This window comes from Manihot esculenta, chromosome 2, assembly GCF_001659605.2.
Source record: "Manihot esculenta cultivar AM560-2 chromosome 2, M.esculenta_v8, whole genome shotgun sequence".
Taxonomy (NCBI): domain Eukaryota; kingdom Viridiplantae; phylum Streptophyta; class Magnoliopsida; order Malpighiales; family Euphorbiaceae; genus Manihot; species Manihot esculenta.
This window is the reverse complement of record NC_035162.2, coordinates 14,052,739-14,070,877: the sequence shown is the minus strand read 5'-3', so window position 1 is coordinate 14,070,877 and position 18,139 is coordinate 14,052,739. Positions and strand designations below refer to the sequence as shown.

Genomic DNA, 18,139 nt, shown 5'->3' with positions numbered 1-18,139 from the left:
TCACCTGTTCAGACCTCAACACATGCATTTAACCCTTCTAAAACATGCATAATCACTTCAACAAGCCTAAGGGAGCTTCAAATTTCTGCCACTCGGTGCCCTTATAGATGAGCAACCGCCTCAGGTTCGGCTGCCGAATCGCATGCAAAACCATGCAACCTTCGGGGGCCGAACTTAACCTTCGGGGGCCGAACATTGGGCACTTTCGGCGGCCGAACTTAACATTCGGGGGCCGAACCTGGCCTTTGTCTCCAAAGCCTTTTCTCTTCAAAAATCAATCCGGTTTGATTCAAAACCTTTCAAACACTTAAAAACATTTTAGAAAACCTTTCTCTTACCCTTCTAGAAACCTCTGACATCCTCGAATTCCACCGGATGGTAGAAATTCCGATGTCCGACTCTAGCCGGGTATTACAATAGGTATCATAGAGAAGGTCTACATCATGCTCCAAGAGGACAGACAGGGTATCACCAATCAAGTCGCCTTCGCCTTTCGGAGCTTCTCTCAATGGAACAATAGGGACCAGAGCATGGATGGGCCAGTCGAAAGAGGAGCTAGAGGTAGAACCCCGCAAGGAAAAAGGGTAAAAGAAGTATTTCTATTCATATTGAAGGGAAAAAAAGAAATATAAATTATCGTAAGGAGTATAGGCAGAAAAGAAGTAGTGAATGAGTTTTTCTGGAAGCAAAAGATCACAGAGATAGCAAAAATGGTATTTGAGGAAGAAAAAGAGCTTTTATAAGATGGTTTTGATGGCAGGCTTTAAATGCGACACAATATGCAGTGCGGTCATCATTGAGGGGCTAGTTAAGTGAAATGACGTAAGCAGCAAAAACCAATCTCAGGAGGCCATGTTCCCCAAAACTTGAGAATAGCTATCTCTTTCGAATTTGAACAATCAAAGACCAGCGAGGGATCTTTAATTCTACATAATATGTAATTGCCCGCCCAAACTAACACAAATAACTTTTGGACCTATTTTTCACTTAATCCAAACTAATTAACCCAAACTATTCAGTAGTTTCGTGTTAGCTATTATATATAATTTCATTTTTTTGTAATTTTCCAATGTGGGATGTTTCTCAACAATCACCCAAAGTAAGCCACAAGCTGTCACCACAAGATAGGGCCATGTGGCACCCGAGGAAGGAAAGATTCGAGCACCCTAAACACTCGACTCATCATTAAAGACTCGCCCTTCCCTCAACGGGGTGAATCTTAGTACGAAGTTACCATTATTAGGTACAAACCCAGCGTATCTCTATTACGTCTGTAATCGCGAAATTATCAACCTATTAGCTGGCAATGTCCCTCATCAAGCAGCCGACCATATTACCGTCGTATTATTGAAAAATGCATATTGGCTTGAGCGTATTGCTCTCTCTCCCTCTGTATACTGACTTGAGCATTGGATGCCGTGAACACTCACCACCACCTCACTTTATATTCCTTGTATCTATTACGGTCATATTATCATTTTATTTCCAATAATATCAATAATAAATAAATAATAATTTATTTTTTAAATTATTAATTTTGTAAAAACAAATAATAAGATTATTATTATAAATTATAATAATAAGAATAAGAATCACCCTAAAATTTGATTACATTAATATATTTGAAAGGTTTTAGTTTAGTATGAATAATAATATATAATAAATAAAATGTAATAGATATGCAAGGATATATATACGGGAAAGAAAACAAAAAAGTAATAATGTATTAGCAATATGAGATTGATGGAGATCGATATTCCTATGGTGTGATTTCCTTGGTAATCTTGAAACACATCAGCATGTTTTCTTCACAAGCCCGAGAGCTAATCTTTTTTATTTTTTCACCAAATGCATTTCATTCGTGATCAAAGAATGAGTTTGGAACAAAAACAATCTGGCTAATAAAACAAGTTTCTATTAAGAAAGATCAAAAAATACAAGCGAACTGCTCACAACCAGTAGCACCGCTTTCCTTTCTCTGATCATCCCTTCCGCTGATATTGGTTGTAGTCAAGCTGTGTAAAAGCTTCCTTATTTACAACAATTCAAGGGTTAGTCAACCAACTAAATAACAAGGAGATGAAAAGCTATAGTTTAACTAATTACAATTCGAAAAAACCAAATTAGGAGCTAAGGTCAAATCTAATGCATGAAAGACCAAATTGGATAGTGGTTGTCGACGATATCAATCGATAAAGACATCTTTAAAATTAATAGAATTACCACCCGAATCAAAAGAGGTTCTAATTTAAAGATCTGTTACAACTTATAAAAAAACTACTAAAAAAGAGAAGAATAGACGCTGGCAGTCTAAAGATCAGCTTCAAAAAGCACTATTTCCAAATACAAAAACATATTACCATACTATCCGATGATGGAGGACAAAACCCATGGTATCATTATAAAATTAATATTATATTGTGATTAAACATCTAAAAATAAATCAAGTCATTTCGTATAGATTTATCTAATAATATAATTTTTTAATTATTTTTATATTATATTTTATTATTTTTAATATATTAATATAATAATATTATAATTAAATAGTATTAGGAATATGATACATATTTAATTACAGAATAATATCATTTTATAACTTTAATTTTTTTTTATAGACTTTTATAGTGTTTTTATATATTAAAAATAATAAATTATATTAAATATAATAATTATATATCCATAAATTTATAATTGATATTATTTTTAATTAAAGTGTTATTGTAATAATATATTAAAATAATATAATATAAATATTATTATAAAAATTATATAAAAAATAATGTTAAAATATTTCAAGTTTAATTTTTATAATTCTAAATATTTATATTAATTAATTAATTTTTATACAATATTATTAAATTATTTATAATTTGAAAAATAAATAAATAAATATGAATATTTAATATTATAAAAATTAAGTTTAATTCTTATTGGATTACTCTTATGCAATCGTAGAAACACAGTAAATTTATAATTATTATGGTAAAAAAATTAAATATATTATGAAAAAAAATAAAAATATTTATCATTATAAATAATTTTATTAAATTAATATAATATAAATATATTATAAAAATATAACAATTACTTTTAAAAAAAACTAAATTTATTAAATTATATAATTAAACATAATTATCAATTTAAATAGTATCAGTACAATTTTTAATATATTATTAAAATAACATCGTATACCAATTATAAATTTTTGATATGTATCTATTATATTTTATTATTTTTAATATATAGGAGTATTATAAGATTTAATAATAAAAGAAATTAGATAGAAAAATATTTAGAATTATGCTTTTATCTAACTACATGAGTAAAAAATATTTGAATAGTTTATAATTCATCACGTAGAAATAAATAAATAAATTAATCTAATCAAATAAAAAATTAATTACTTTATTTATTTATTTTTTAAACAATTCAATAATTTCCTACACATTTAATTATAATATTATTTTATTTTATAATTTTAAATATTAATATATTTTATTATTAATATTTAAATTAAAAATATTATGAACTCTATATAATTTTAATACTATAAAATTAATATTATTCTATAATTAAACATATATTGTTACACGAGAATAGTCCAAACAAGGACCTCCATGTGTTCCATCCCCATTAACATCTAGTTCAAGAATCCATGTTCTTAGCACTTCTACCCCTGAAGGATTTCAAGGTTGCCAGTGCTCCTCCCCAGCAACTTCCAAGAGTCTATTAAAAAATTAACAAGGTATTTTTTTAACAGAAATTTGAATTTAAATAATAAAATTAAATAATAAATATATCATATAAACTATTATTGATTATGATAATCTATTAAAAAATAATTTTGTTAAATAATTACCAATTAATTAAATATTAAGAATGCAAAAGAGAATGGGAAAAAAGGTTGGAAAATTGGAAACTGCTATCAAAATGACTTTTTTTTTTTATGAAATTAATGTTAAGCGTATGTATATTACAATGGATTAAAGTTGAGTTGTATAAATGAAATAGATTTAAAAATTGAGCAACTAATGGATAAAAATTACCCAGCTGTCTGTTTCTTTCAAAACGACGACCAATCAGAACAACACACTTCAAAGGAGATTTTTTATGGCCGAAGAAGTTCCAGGGTTCTCTCTTCTCTCTCTGTTGTGTAGCTTGCAGATGGAGCTCTCTCCTCCACCACATCTATTGATTCCGAGGATTCGAAGTCCACAACACGTGGTGAGGTTGTGGAATCTGAATCTTACTCCCAGTCCAAGGAGGTGGAGGCGGAGGTGGAGGCGGAGATGGATGGAAGTTCCAAGAGCGTCGAGGGCACTGGAACAGGCTGGGGGGAAGATGGTGGTGGAGTTGGTGGGAGCGTTCAACGAGCTCACGGACAGGATGAATGTGCTTTCAACGAGTTCTTCGAGGATACTCTTCAAGGCTCTGAAGCTGTCCATTCCAATACTGCAGAACTTACCCCTGGCTCCTGATGGCCGGTCTCCTCTCTCCAAGGCTTTGTCTGTGGCTCTTGTTCTTGCCGATCTTCAGGTACCTCTCCCTCCTACTTCTACTTCTAATGTTTTTCGTTGGTATGAAGTACAGTAACTTCTAGGCTTCATGATACTTGCTGCCTTGGTTTATCACTTGTCTGCAACCAGTTAGGATTAGCTTCAATTTCTACAATATTGGCTAGGATAACGCCAAGCAAAATTACCTTAAAGTGACTTTTGGCCTCCGGAAATCGCGCATATTCGAAGTGTTGCAAGAGTGGATTAATTGCTTGTTTGCTCTTTTCATTTGAGTAAGTGAGGTTATTTACTTTTCAAATTGAGAGTTTCCTCCTGAAAGTGGATGAAGCACTTTTTTCTTTTATTTGCCCCTAGGCAAAGAAAATAATTGGATTAACACTATCCATTGCTGGTTTTCCGACACGGGATATGCTAATAACCGTCCAGATAACAGGAGTTTATTCCAACTGTCAAATTGGACTTGTTCTGTGTTTGCTTGGCAATGATATGTGGGTTTTCCTAATAATTGCCCTTCCCTTTGTCTCTTCATTGTGGGTTGATCCATTTTACTTGTCTGTAGCTTTTACCTTCTTCTTTCTTCCTTTCTCTTTTTTTTTTTTCTTGCTATTTAAATCTTTTATAGTAAAATTCCAGATGGATGCAGAAGTTATTTCGGCTAGTATATTAACTCAAGTTTTTGAGGCTGGTGCAATATCCATACATGAAGTCAGTTATCGCATGGGTACTGGTACTGCTCATCTACTGCATGAAATTTTGCGTGTGAAGCACATTCCTTTAAGAATTGAAGTTTTAGATGATGATGGTGCTGCTGCTTTAAGGAAGTTCTGCCTTACCTACTATGATATTCGAGCTGTGATTCTGGACTTAGCTCTCAAGCTTGATATGATGAGGCATTTGGATTATCTGCCTAGATATCAGCAGCAAATGCTGTCTCTACAAGTTATGAAGATACATGCCCCCTTGGCTTATGCCGTTGGAACTAACTACTTGTCATTGGAGCTGGAGGATCTCTCATTTCGCTACCTTTTCCCGTATTCATACCTCTATGTGGATACATGGCTACGCAGCCATGAGACGGGAAATAAGTCTTTAATTGATACGTACATGGAAGAGCTGCATTGTTCGCTTAAAGCAGATCCTATCTTAGCAGACATGGTGGAGGATATCTCCATCAAAGGTCGCTATAAAAGTCGGTTCAGCACAATGAAGAAGCTCTTGAAAGACGGTCGCAAGCCAGAGGAGGTGAATGATGTTTTAGGTTTACGGGTAATTCTGAGTCCCAGATCTACAGAAAATATGCCAGAAGTAGGTGAAAAGGCATGCTACAGGACACGTGAAATTATCCAATCTTTGTGGAAAGAAATGCCACACAGAACAAAAGACTATATTGCCAGGCCCAAAGCCAATGGATATAGGAGCTTACATATGGCAGTTGATGTGAGTGACAATGGCAAATCTAGACCACTAATGGAAATTCAAATAAGAACTGTGGAGATGGACCTGCAGGCAGTTGATGGAATGGCATCACATTCATTGTACAAGGGTGGTCTTACTGATCCAGAAGAGGTCAGTACTCTGATTGCATCATTGAGATTCATTTTTTCTAACAAATTTCAATAAACCAGTCTTGGGCCAATACCATAAGGTAGTCAAAGCTGTGGAGGCGAGATCTAAACAGCAGATGTACTGTTTGGATGTGAATGATTAAAATATGAAACCTCCTAAAAATTATGTGAACAAACCTTGACCATATCCTAGATTTTGATTTTTTTTCTTCTTTTCTTTTCTTAATTCCATTGTATAGTCACAGAATAAGAGGGCTTATTTGTCCATGTGAAACTTCCTCCATATCAATTCAAAGTTTGGTCACCAAGTTGGAATGGAAAGGAGGAAGCGCCAGAAGAGGTGTTGGAAGTAGGATGGGTTTTGACTCAATAAAAGAGGAGAGAAGACTCAATTCACACCATCCTTAATTTTTTGGAGAGAGATTCAATTCACACCATCTTTAATTTTTTAAATTATGCAAACCTTATCGATTGACCTGACATGGTCTAAAACATTTAAAATTAGCTACCTGCCCTAGAAGCTGATTGAGTTGTTGGTGATGTCAGGCAAAGCGGCTCAAGGCTATAATGATGGCAGCTGCTGAACTTGCAGCATTGCGTCTTAGGGATCTTCCATCTGCTAAAGGGATTGAGATTGATCACAGAGAGAGAGTATTTCGTCTTTTCGACAAGAATGGTGATGGCCAGATCAGCATTGACGAACTTATGGAAGTGATGGAAGAGCTTGGTGCGCCAGGGGAAGATGCTAGGGAGATGATGCAGCTCCTTGATGCAAATAGTGATGGTTCTTTGAGCTCTGATGAATTTGACACATTTCAGAAACAGGTAAAAAATTGATATATGTTGCCAATAAGCGTAAATGTATTCATATTACAAATCTTACTAGAACCGCTAGTTTTCTATCAAAAGCTTGTGATTTAGTTTTTGATACAGCCCATGTTAAAGTGGTTCCATGTTGAAATGGACCTTATTGTCAACAATTAAAAATTTAATTCCATATACCCATGGCAGATCTTTTGGTTTAAGGTGAAGTGGCATTGATGCGTGGATCAAAATGGTGTGATAATAGCATTACCACACGAGTCATGATGGTGGGCATGCTTGCTTACATGGTTATAACCATTTTTGGTGTAGAATACGTTCTAAGCTGCAAAATATTGTCCTGTGTGAGGTGCAGTGACTGGTGATTATATGTGTGATTCTGTAAATTTGGGTATAAATCTGGTATCTAACTACTTGGATTTGAAAATATTCCACTTGTTTTTGTGTTAAATGTGAATGATCCCAAAAACCCTGGGAAGTTGCTTGTAGTTGCAGATTATGTAGTTAGCCACCATTGATATTTCATTGGAATATATTTTTATTGCGTCTAATGCTTGTATGTGCATAATAACGTTCCTACAGGTTGAATTCATGCGAGCTTTAGAGGACAGAGATGATGAATACAAGACCATGTTGAATGAGAAACTTAAAATGGCAGAAGATAGTGGCTTGATTAAGCTATATGGTCAAGAGCTTGGCAACAAGCTTGCAAACTAGGACCTGTTAAATGCTGTACATAATATCCTGAAACTGAATATTTTTCCTTTTTGTGAAAAAAAAAAAGGTTTATAGGTTGCAACTGTGAACCCAAATAGGCTAAATAAATTCCCAAGTATAAAATTGCAAGTAATTATTTGTTAGAGCCTGGAATCTAGGGGTGTTCACGTTTGAGCCCTATCAGTTTCTCTATCTTCTCTTCTATGTGCTATCTGCACTGTCCTCAACTTAAAATCTTTAGCGACTTCAAACTAAGATTTTCTTGACGTCGACAGCACAAACCTCCAGAGACTTCAAGGTATAATTGCTAATACCAATATCTTTTTCTTCACTTCCTGTTCTTTTCTTTTGTGGGATTTGTTTTGACATTTTTTATTTATGGTGATTAAATTTATTGGTTTTTTTTTTTTATAATTGCAGTGTTAGTTGGTTCCTCTCTGCTTTGCCATCACCTATGCCTTTCAAGGTATGCTTAGGTGGATTGGTGGTGATCTTAAAAACAAAAGTTGGTATGTCATTGAGGTGTGGGCTAATGCTATTTTTCTGAGATGGGCTCTTGCAACTAGCTGTTGTATTTTACTGAATTTTGGAGGCTTTTTTTTTTTTTTTTCTGTATTTGTTCCCCTATCCCTTCCCTTTAACCTTTTGTTTGTTTTATTATAAATCTATAGTATTTACTTTCAAAAATCGATAGTGTAGAAATTAATTCAAACAAGAAATAGTTCAGCTTCTTTCACTTGTCTATATTGAATTATTTTAACAAGCAATTTAGTCTAATTCCAGTGTTTCTATCCTTCTCTGTTTTTCTGTGTACAGTAAAATTTTGTCTGGGTTGCAGTGGGCTAATGTATTTATTATATATATATATGTATATATATATTCCTGTGGTGTTGAACTTCTATGATTCCTGAAACTGGTTGCATTTAATAGGTATTTAGCTTATTTTCTAGGAAGATTCATTCTGGGCACTGAGAGAATTGAGCAGTACATAAGAGTACTGAGAAATATGTTTTGACATCAAGTTTATGATTGAGTTTACTTGTTTGATCCAAGTGTTAGGTTACTATTGGAAGAATCTGTTTCCTTCAGTGGCAACAATGCTAATGTTTCTAATTGACTCTTTATGTTCGAGGATGCAACATATTAAGGAAATAATTATCTTTATTTTTTGTCAATTGGTGCTGCTAAATGTGGCGTTATTTTATAATACCCAAAAAATTACCTTTTGCGTTTAATTATTGATGAATTGAAGTACGACAATTTCTTAATAATTGGGAACTTGATTCAATGGTTAGGGTTTATAGGCAGATGTTAGAAGATTATGCTAAACAGCTCTTGTTATTTATAAATTTACTAATGGATTTATATTTATTTAATATATATCATTCAATATCAAAATTATTTACTAACTTAACTAGTCTAAATCACCTGTAAAATACTCCTCTCGAAATCTCTAATAAAGTAACAAGGAAGAAAAAATCCTAAATGTTTATCCTGACTTTTGCATGCATGCCTGTATAAAATTTCAAGTTCTCAACTACTGTAATATGTAACTTCAATTAATTACTTAACTTAATTAATGTAAATATTATACTGTATTAATACTTCACATGACCTAATTAATGGATGACTCATATTTTTTTATGGATAATTACTTAGGTGTTCTTAAATTTTAATCTAATTAATTAAAATATTTAATATTTTTATAATCAATTAAAAAATCTCTATATTTTATTTTTATCTATATACAAAAAATGTTCCGTTTTGATATAACGATTATAAAATATAACGATTATATCATATAAAATATTTTTTAGTATGTATTTGTCAAACTTGTCTATACATGCAGATCCAATTTTCACGGCATAATCATTACCAAAAGAATGGATTTCGCTGGATGTCTTCCTCTAAGAATTCTCAGATCAGATGAACAGTTCGTAGCTGGAATCACATAATGGATCCACATTTCTCTCTAAAACTTCAATTTCTAACCAAAAAAATGCAGAGGTTAACCATGTCCAGTAAGACCAAAGTATAAATTTATTAATTACTGATTTCTCTCTGGAGATGTAATAGATTTTACACTTCTAAATTGCAGCAAGTGTATTAGGCATTCAGCTCAAAGCGCCTTACGAGAGTATTAAAGTTGGCGTATAGCTGGAGTTAGATTGTTTTATTCTTAAGAGTGATAATATTCTTATTCGTTTTATGCTCCTACTCATCAATAATTAATTTTAAAGAAACTCCATTCCACACTACACCAAATTAATTTACAGACTTTGAACTAATAAAAAATATTATTCAATAATTACTAAGAAAAAATTCTCGACATATCAATCTCTTTTATGAATATTTCAATCAACGATGAAATAATGATATCTCTAAGATATAATTATATAAAAACATACATATCTCCCCTTTAATAAAAAATAATGAAGATCCTTTGAACCTAATAGAGTTTTCTAGTTTGAATTATTTTTTATTTCGTAAGTGAACAAATCAAATTTCTATTAATTAATATATCAATTATATTTTTTTATATTATATTATGCATAATCGTTATTTTATAATTTTATTAATAGTATTTAATATTTAATTATTCATTTAGTAATAAATGATATTTATTATTAATATAAATATATTTTTTTGTTAATTTGATCAGATTTAATAATGAATTAAATTTAAATCTTCTATATTTACACTATAAATTCATGACTGGTTTAAATAAAAATTTTCTCTTGTTTTTTAATCATTATTTTTTATTAGACGTTAAATAATTGAGGAAAATCAGAGAAAGCCAAATGAAAAGAACGCAGGCAGCAGCCCAAATCGAAGCAAAGGCAAATCTGTTACTGTTACTCTTGATTCAGGTTCAAAAATGGGGTTTTGAACAATCACATTGTTCTGGCAAGATCTTGAAAGCCCAATTAATATTCATAAGATAATCTTTAAAAAAAAAAAAGCTAATTAAATAATAGATTTTATGAATTTATGGAAATGAATCTTCCAATTAATTTATAAAGAATCTGCATAATTAAAATTAATTATTATTAATCGAAAACAAAAGCAATTTTTAATTGTCTTGTTAAAAACAATCAAAATAATTGTTATAAAAAAATTCATATAAACATAAAAATTCACATTGATACATTTATTATTCAAAACTATATATTTTTTTATATTTTTTATCTTATTATAATTATAACAAAACTAAATTATAATTTTATTTTTAAAAAATAGATAATATATTTTGTACATTTATGCAACCAGTGACCAATTTAGAGTAAAAATATTAAGTGAAGTAATGAAAGAAGAGTTGAATTCATTATGATTTCAAAATTGAAATAAAGAGTTAAAATAATTATATCACAAATTGACTAATTAATTCACTTTGATTAGATGGCCATTAAATCTTTCATCATATTTTTTTTAAAAATTACTATTTAATTTTTATAATACGACAAAATCCACTAAAATAATAGATAAAAACGTTGTAAATTGTTTAAAAATTTTACTAATTAGTCTATTCATTAATTTTAATTGTTAAATATTTTACTATTTAATATCTAGATTTTAAAAAATTTATTAGCTAATCATTTAAATTTTTTTAAAAAATCTATTAATTAATCTCTTCGTATCAAAAATATTTTAAATTTTTTTATAATATTTGATGAACGCTGAGTTTCACCACCCTGGCAAGAGGCCGAGCCCACAGTGATAGGGCCGGCTCAGGACCTGCAGAGTCCCACGAGTGAGAAAGTCCAGCCCATTCATCCTTAAGGTCGGGCTTTTCTCAGGACCCAGCCTACTCTTCCCGAACCCGGCCTGGAAGCTTAGCAACATGAGGATCACTGGCCCAGCCCCGAATTGCTCGGTTAACCTGCGTGCTAAAATGGAGAATTAAATTACCGTTACGCATGGAGCAGATATCTGATATTTTCGTACGACCGTATCCGTTTGGCAGAGACAGGTGGTCCAATGGCAGTGAAACCACTACACGTCATTGATAGACCAAGAAAAAGAATAAAAGGAGAGGAGTATCTCCTCTCAGACCAAGCTTACCAAACACTTTGTAAAACTCTATTTTCTGAATTTCAAATCATCAATATTTTACGATTATTTTCTGGTTCTCCGATGATCAATATCTAACGATTAAAATCAGAAGATATATTTTTTTTTCTTATTTTCTATAAACATAATTATAATATATTTATTGAAGGGTACATCACATAATTACCCCTTTTGAAAAAACCCATAAGCAAATGCATTCAAACAAAATTAAAGTTGAGATAAGATATGTTGGAAATCCTACACTCTAAATGTCACAAGATTTTTAATTTTAGAAAATAATGAGAATGATTGATGAGGACATTGTTAATTAGACACTTTCAATCTTCCAAATATTATTGGAGATAAGTCAAAGTGCATAATTATTTATATTATATATTGTCATTTTATGTCTTGATGCTTTTTATTTCCTGCATCTTTCCTTCAACCACTTTAAAAATTCAGTAAGCCTCCATTTGGTTTTGTTTTCACTTCAACAAAACCTTTTTAATATCATATAAAACAATTTATAGGATAGTAATATAATAAATAATATTTAAATATTATATTTAAATATTAATATAGTATATGATATAATAAATAATGTTGAATCTCACATCGGTTGTGGAAAGGGATAATGTGCTCTTTATATGAGTCATAGGCAATCATTCCCCTTAAATTATTTTTTGGGTGAGTTAAGTCTGGCCCAAATTTAATATGGTATCAGAGCCTCTCATCCGATATTGGGTCTTCCATAAATGTGTCACGCACACCAGTAAAATTCTGGGCGTGAGGGATACATCAGCTGCTTTAATGCTCCAACGAGTTTATTAAAGAGACGGCGCTTGTGGGAAGCGGTAATTTGCCCCTTATATGAGCCATAGGCAATCCTCTCCCTTGAGTTACCTTTTGGGGTGAGTTAGACCTGACCCAAATTTAACAAATAATATGAATATATTATATATAATAATATAAAAAATAGTTGAATACATCAGCGGCTTTAATGCTCCAACAAGTTTATTAAAGACGGCGAGTATAAATAAATTATTTAAATGTAAAATAAAGTGTGTAAAAATATATATTTTGAACTTTATATATACGTTGTTTTTATATTATAATAAGATAAAGTTAGTTAGTAAGTTTATAAAAAATTCAACTAGTGTTGAATGATAACAATATATGACATATTTTAACGAATATTGTATTATATCACTATAATTTTTATTAACAATTAATTTTAATCTTTTAACGGTATGTAAATCTAATGTTAAAAAAAATAAATTTATTGTAGCATTTATTTTATCAATTTTTTTAAAACGAGTAGATAAAAAGAAGTATTTGGTAAAAGAAATTTTTTAGGAAATTGCTTTTTTGTATAAGGAAAACAAATTAGCATCTTACCATAATTTTCATTTTTCATATCTTATATATAAAGTAACTTTGATATATATATAAAACTAATCAACATTCAATAAAATTATAATTTAAATATATTTTTTATATGATATTAATAATCTAAACATCTTATTAAATAAAAAATAAAAAATTGAAATATTAATTTTAAAAATCATGTTAAACTAATTATGTTTGATAATGTTTTATAATAATCATTTTTAAGGGTTTTTTTATTCTAAATTAAAAATGAATGTAATTTAAAAATTAGTCTGACCCATATTAGTAATTTCCACAAATAATTAATATATAATTTTTTTTATCTTATTTTCCACCGATACTAGTGTTAAAAAATATTTATAATTTATAAAGTGTACGCAAATACAATGCGCTGGCCATGTGCGAAGATATTTTTTTTTTCTTTTATTAATTTTTTTATTTTAAAAAATAAGGTGATGCAGTTGGTGACGTGGTCTATTTAAAACATATATAATGTTTAATTTTAACATCATATTTATATAATATAATTAAAAAAAATTCATTTTTATTATACAGAAGTTGTGGAAAAAGAGTTTCACTCTCTAATATAATAAGATTTTATAAAAAATAAATATTTTTTGAAATATATATAATATATATGTTTTAATTTTTGAAAGGCAACAACCCATTTTGTGGGAGACTGTCTTAGAGAGAAAAAAAAGGAAAAAAATTCTGAAGAAGAATTGATATAATCATTGACTTATAAATTAAAAAGAAAATAAAAAGAAGAAGAAGAAGAAAAATTTGTGTTGTTTTGTGATTTTGAGGGAGTGATTGGGCAACCAAAAGCCTACCTTTTAATAAAAATTTGGTAAGCAATTCCATCATGAGAGGGATCTTTTTTCTTCTTTTGTCAACATTCTGCATTGATTACTATAGTTTTTGTCCCCTTTGTGACTTTTTGTAGCTCCCAATTGGGTAATGAATAAATTGTAAATAAAGCTATTTTCACTAACGCTTGACAATTATTAGATTTATTTTTTTAATATTTATATAATTTTTATAAATTTATATATTTATTTATATTTTTTATTTTCATTTTATATTTAACAGTTAATTTAATATTTATTTTACTTTAAACACTCTTTCTTTAAAAATTATATAAATAATTAATTAATAATAAATAATATCTAATGATTAACTGTTAATAAAATAATTAATAATTATTAAAACAGTTAATAATTAATTAAATCGTTAATATATTAAATAAAATTTTTGTTTTTTTTCGAGTATAATTTTATTTGTAAGTAATAAAAAATAAGTAAACAGTAAATTTTTTAATAAATAAACAATACATATAAAGAAAATTAAAAATTTTTGTTTAAAATTGATTTATGCGAAGAAAAATAATTATTCTATTTTCATTTGAATAATTAAAAATACATTCTGCAATATTATTATTTCAGAAATTTGTTATTTTAGTAGCTCACATAAAAGTTTTATATCACTCAACTCACATTATTACAAAATTTATTAATTATTTTTGCATATATAAAGTTTCCAATAAAAAAATAATAATTTAAATTATATTTTTAACTAAAAAAAATTATTTAATCAACAGAACGAGACAATATTAAAAAAATAAAATTTTATAAAAGAAAAAATAACTCTAAATATAAAGAGAAGAACGTCCAAATAAAACATTTTTAAATTTTAATTTTATTAAAGTTTATCTTTGTGTTACTCTTGTGACGCGATACTTTCATCTTTTTTTCTTTTTTAAATTTAACTTTTTCTTTCACTTTCTTCATAAAAAATGATCTACGTCAATTAGCTATTGATAAAAAATAAGATATTATTGTCTCTATTAAGAGCTCAAGAGATATTCCGATCGTCACTTATGATTTCTGTATGGTGGGGATGTTTTTCACATACAATCTAATTAATTTTTCAAATATGCAGATCTCTTTGACAAATTTATGGGGGCAATTATCGAATAATTATTGTATTGAAAGATTTGATTTTTAGTTACAAGCCAGACATTTTATTTTTGATAGAAACAAAAACTCTTAGTTTTCATATGAAATTTTTTCATAATTTTTTACATTTTGATGGTTGTTTCTCAGTTAATAAATAAGGATTGTGATAAGATCTTTCGTTAATGTGTAAGAGTCATGAGTCTGTTTCTGTTGTTGACTTTTTTTTCAAATTTTATTGATTCGGTTGTTTCGGAAGTTAATATTCAATGGAGGTTTATTAGTTATTATGGGTTTCCGAAATCACAATAACGATGTCAGTTTTGGAACCTTATTTGAATTTTATCTCGTAGAAACTCTCTTCCGTGACTTTGTTCGGGAGATTTTAATGATTTATGCTCGAGAGAAGAGAAAGAAGGAACAGTATTTTTGTCAAATTATCTTATGCAGAGGTTTAGACAAGTACTTGAGAAATATTTTTACCAAATTATCTTATACAAATATTTGATTTTGAACAATTGTAAATATTGGTTAAACTATAAAACTGATATTTCTATTAGATGGATTCGTTATAATACTACTCTAACTGCTCATATTTTAGCTAGATAATTTATCAGGCATAATCATCATCTCTCTATTTGGTATGATATTACTTTTTATTTGATGAAATTTTATTAATATAATCGGTAGTTTTACTTTAAAAAAAATAAAAAAAAAAACCCAAATTAAAAAGATAAATCATATTTATTTGAAATAGATTCGATATTTAGTTTTAAAAAATATAAAAACATCTCAAGAAATAAGATAAAATGGAGAGCCACCCGTAAATTTCAATGAAAAACTCGTGGTTGACTATTTAAAGAAAATATTATATTTATTTTGTATAAATTATTTTTAATAATTTAGAGATATGAAAAACTCACCGTCACCCCCCATAAGCCAGTAGTAATTAATGTTTATTATGTGACATTAGAGTAAGGTTTTGAAGAGTTAAAATTAATACGATAATAAATTTAATAATCATTAAATATTTATATTTAAATTTATTATTATTATATATATATATATATTAATTAATTAACTATACAAAAAAATTTAAATAAAATTCATTTTTGTGAGAATATATATATATATATATTTTAATTTCTATTGGATGTATGAATTTACTTTTATTGTCGGTAAGTCCCGAGGACGCAAAACTCAAGTTGCTCCTCTGTTTTCAACTTATTGTCGGTAAGTGCAAAAGTCATTTTCTACTCCATGTGATACGATTAAAAGCTCCCTTTTCTTTTTTCTTTTTTTTTTTTCAAATTTTAGTTTCTAATTTATTTTTTTATAATAAAATTTAAGATAAACTGCAATTTAGTCCCTCTGATTTAGTGAAATGTAATATTTCGTCCCTCTGTTTTAAAAAACTTTCAGTTTAGTCACTGTGATTTTTAAAAACTATGTCATTGGTTCCTCCTGTTAGATTTTCAGTTAAATCACCGTTAATTTTAATTAAAAGACTAAAAATACCCATAACAACTTCTTCACTCCTGACCCCACCTACTTTCTTCCAAATGGCCACTTTGGCATTCAGGTCCACCACCAAGCGAACCCCATTGCGAAATCCTCTTCTTCCAATCGATTGTTTTCTGCTTGTGTTTTTAATTCTCCACGTGTCAATATCCAGTGTACTTTGGGGTATTGCAGAAGAGTTATGTCGTGGAGGAGAGCGACGAGGAAATTGAGGATAAGGAAGGTCCACAAGTAGAGCCTGAAGAGGAAGAAGAGGAGATGGTGATAGTTTTCTTAGTTTGGGATTGGTGTGTGTTTGCTTATTTTGATTGTTTAGTTTTGGGTGTACATGATATTTTACAGCTACTGTTTACATCAAAATGAAGAAACCCAATGCTGCCATCCGGGATGTCAATGCTGCTCTTGAGGTTGTTGCTTTCATTAGCTTTATTTGCACAGCTGCTTGCATGAAATCAAACACAGAAGAAGAAGGAGGAGGAGGAGGAGGAGGAGGAAGAGGAGGAGGAGGAGGAGGTCGGGAAGAAGAAGAAGAAGAAGAAGAAGAAGAAGAAGAAGAAGAAGAAGGAGGAGGAGATCGGGAAGAAGAAGAAGAAGAAGAAGAAGAAGAAGAAGAAGAAGAAGAAGAAGAAGAAGAAGAAGAATGAGAGAGAATGAATATTTTAATCTTTTTAACTAAAACTAACGGTAATTTAACTGAAAATCTAACGGGAGGGACTAATAGCATAGTTTTTAAAAATTACAATGACTAAATTGAAGGTTTTTTAAAACAGAGGGATGAAAGGTTACATTTTACTAAACCAGAGGGACTAAATTGCAGTTTATCCTAAAATTTATATTCTCTTCATATTATAATTTTTACCTATTTTATTTTTTTATACATATTAAAAATATAAAATTTTAATTATATTTATTTTAAATATATTAAATTTTAAAAATAAATAAAATAAAATAAAATTATAATAATAAATTTATATATTTAAATAATCTAAAAATAATAATAATTTTAAGATAATAAAAAAATATATATGAATATATAAATAAAAAAATTATAAAGCGAAAAAAATATTATATTAATTTAATCTAATATTTTTTTTTGAAATGGAGATTGAATGAGTAAAATGAGACCATTAAATTTACTTAAATATATTTACTATCATACTAAATTTGTGATTGTATTTAATTTGATGTTAAATAATAAAAATTAAGTTTTAATTTAATTTGATATATTTTTTTTAAAATAAAGATCAAGAGTTGGAGAGTAGAATCTGAGACGAATCTGAGATACACGTACTTACTATTAAATCAAATATGTGAGTATAATTTAATTTGATATTAAATAGTAAAAATTAAGTTAACTATCTTTAATTATTTAAAAATATTAAAAACAGTCAATTTTTCAAGTGATGATTTGACTATTGACATTATATATATAATTATGAATATTAGTTGGATATATTTTTAGGTAAATAATTATTAAATTTCCAATTTTTTGATAAAATTAATTAATTAATTTCTTTATTGTAAGACTTATAAGATTAATTAGTTTATATTTTTTAAATTCATTAATAAATACATCTCTTCATCAAAAATTATTATTTTG

General features: G+C 28.8%; 1 protein-coding gene across 1 annotated transcript; it reads left to right on the top strand.

Annotated features, from left to right (window-relative positions):
* Positions 1 to 4,039: 4,039 nt before the first annotated feature.
* LOC110609319 (probable GTP diphosphokinase CRSH, chloroplastic) lies at positions 4,040 to 8,416 on the top strand. Its single transcript, XM_021748815.2, has 5 exons — positions 4,040 to 4,539; positions 5,154 to 6,086; positions 6,632 to 6,910; positions 7,490 to 7,922; positions 8,045 to 8,416. The coding sequence occupies exons 1-4, from the start codon at positions 4,114 to 4,116 to the stop codon at positions 7,622 to 7,624; spliced, it is 1,773 nt and encodes a 590-aa protein (XP_021604507.1). The 5' UTR covers positions 4,040 to 4,113; the 3' UTR covers positions 7,625 to 7,922; positions 8,045 to 8,416.
* Positions 8,417 to 18,139: the final 9,723 nt, after the last annotated feature.

What these genes read in the sequence shown, in the direction of transcription:
- LOC110609319 (XM_021748815.2), top strand. Translation starts at nt 4,114, where the DNA reads ATGGCCGAAGAAGTTCCAGGGTTCTCTCTTCTCTCTCTGTTGTGTAGC. An exon ending in GTCTTACTGATCCAGAAGAG is followed by an intron (nt 6,087 to 6,631) that starts GTCAGTACTCTG and finishes TGGTGATGTCAG; the next exon opens with GCAAAGCGGCTCAAGGCTAT. An exon ending in TTGACACATTTCAGAAACAG is followed by an intron (nt 6,911 to 7,489) that starts GTAAAAAATTGA and finishes ACGTTCCTACAG; the next exon opens with GTTGAATTCATGCGAGCTTT.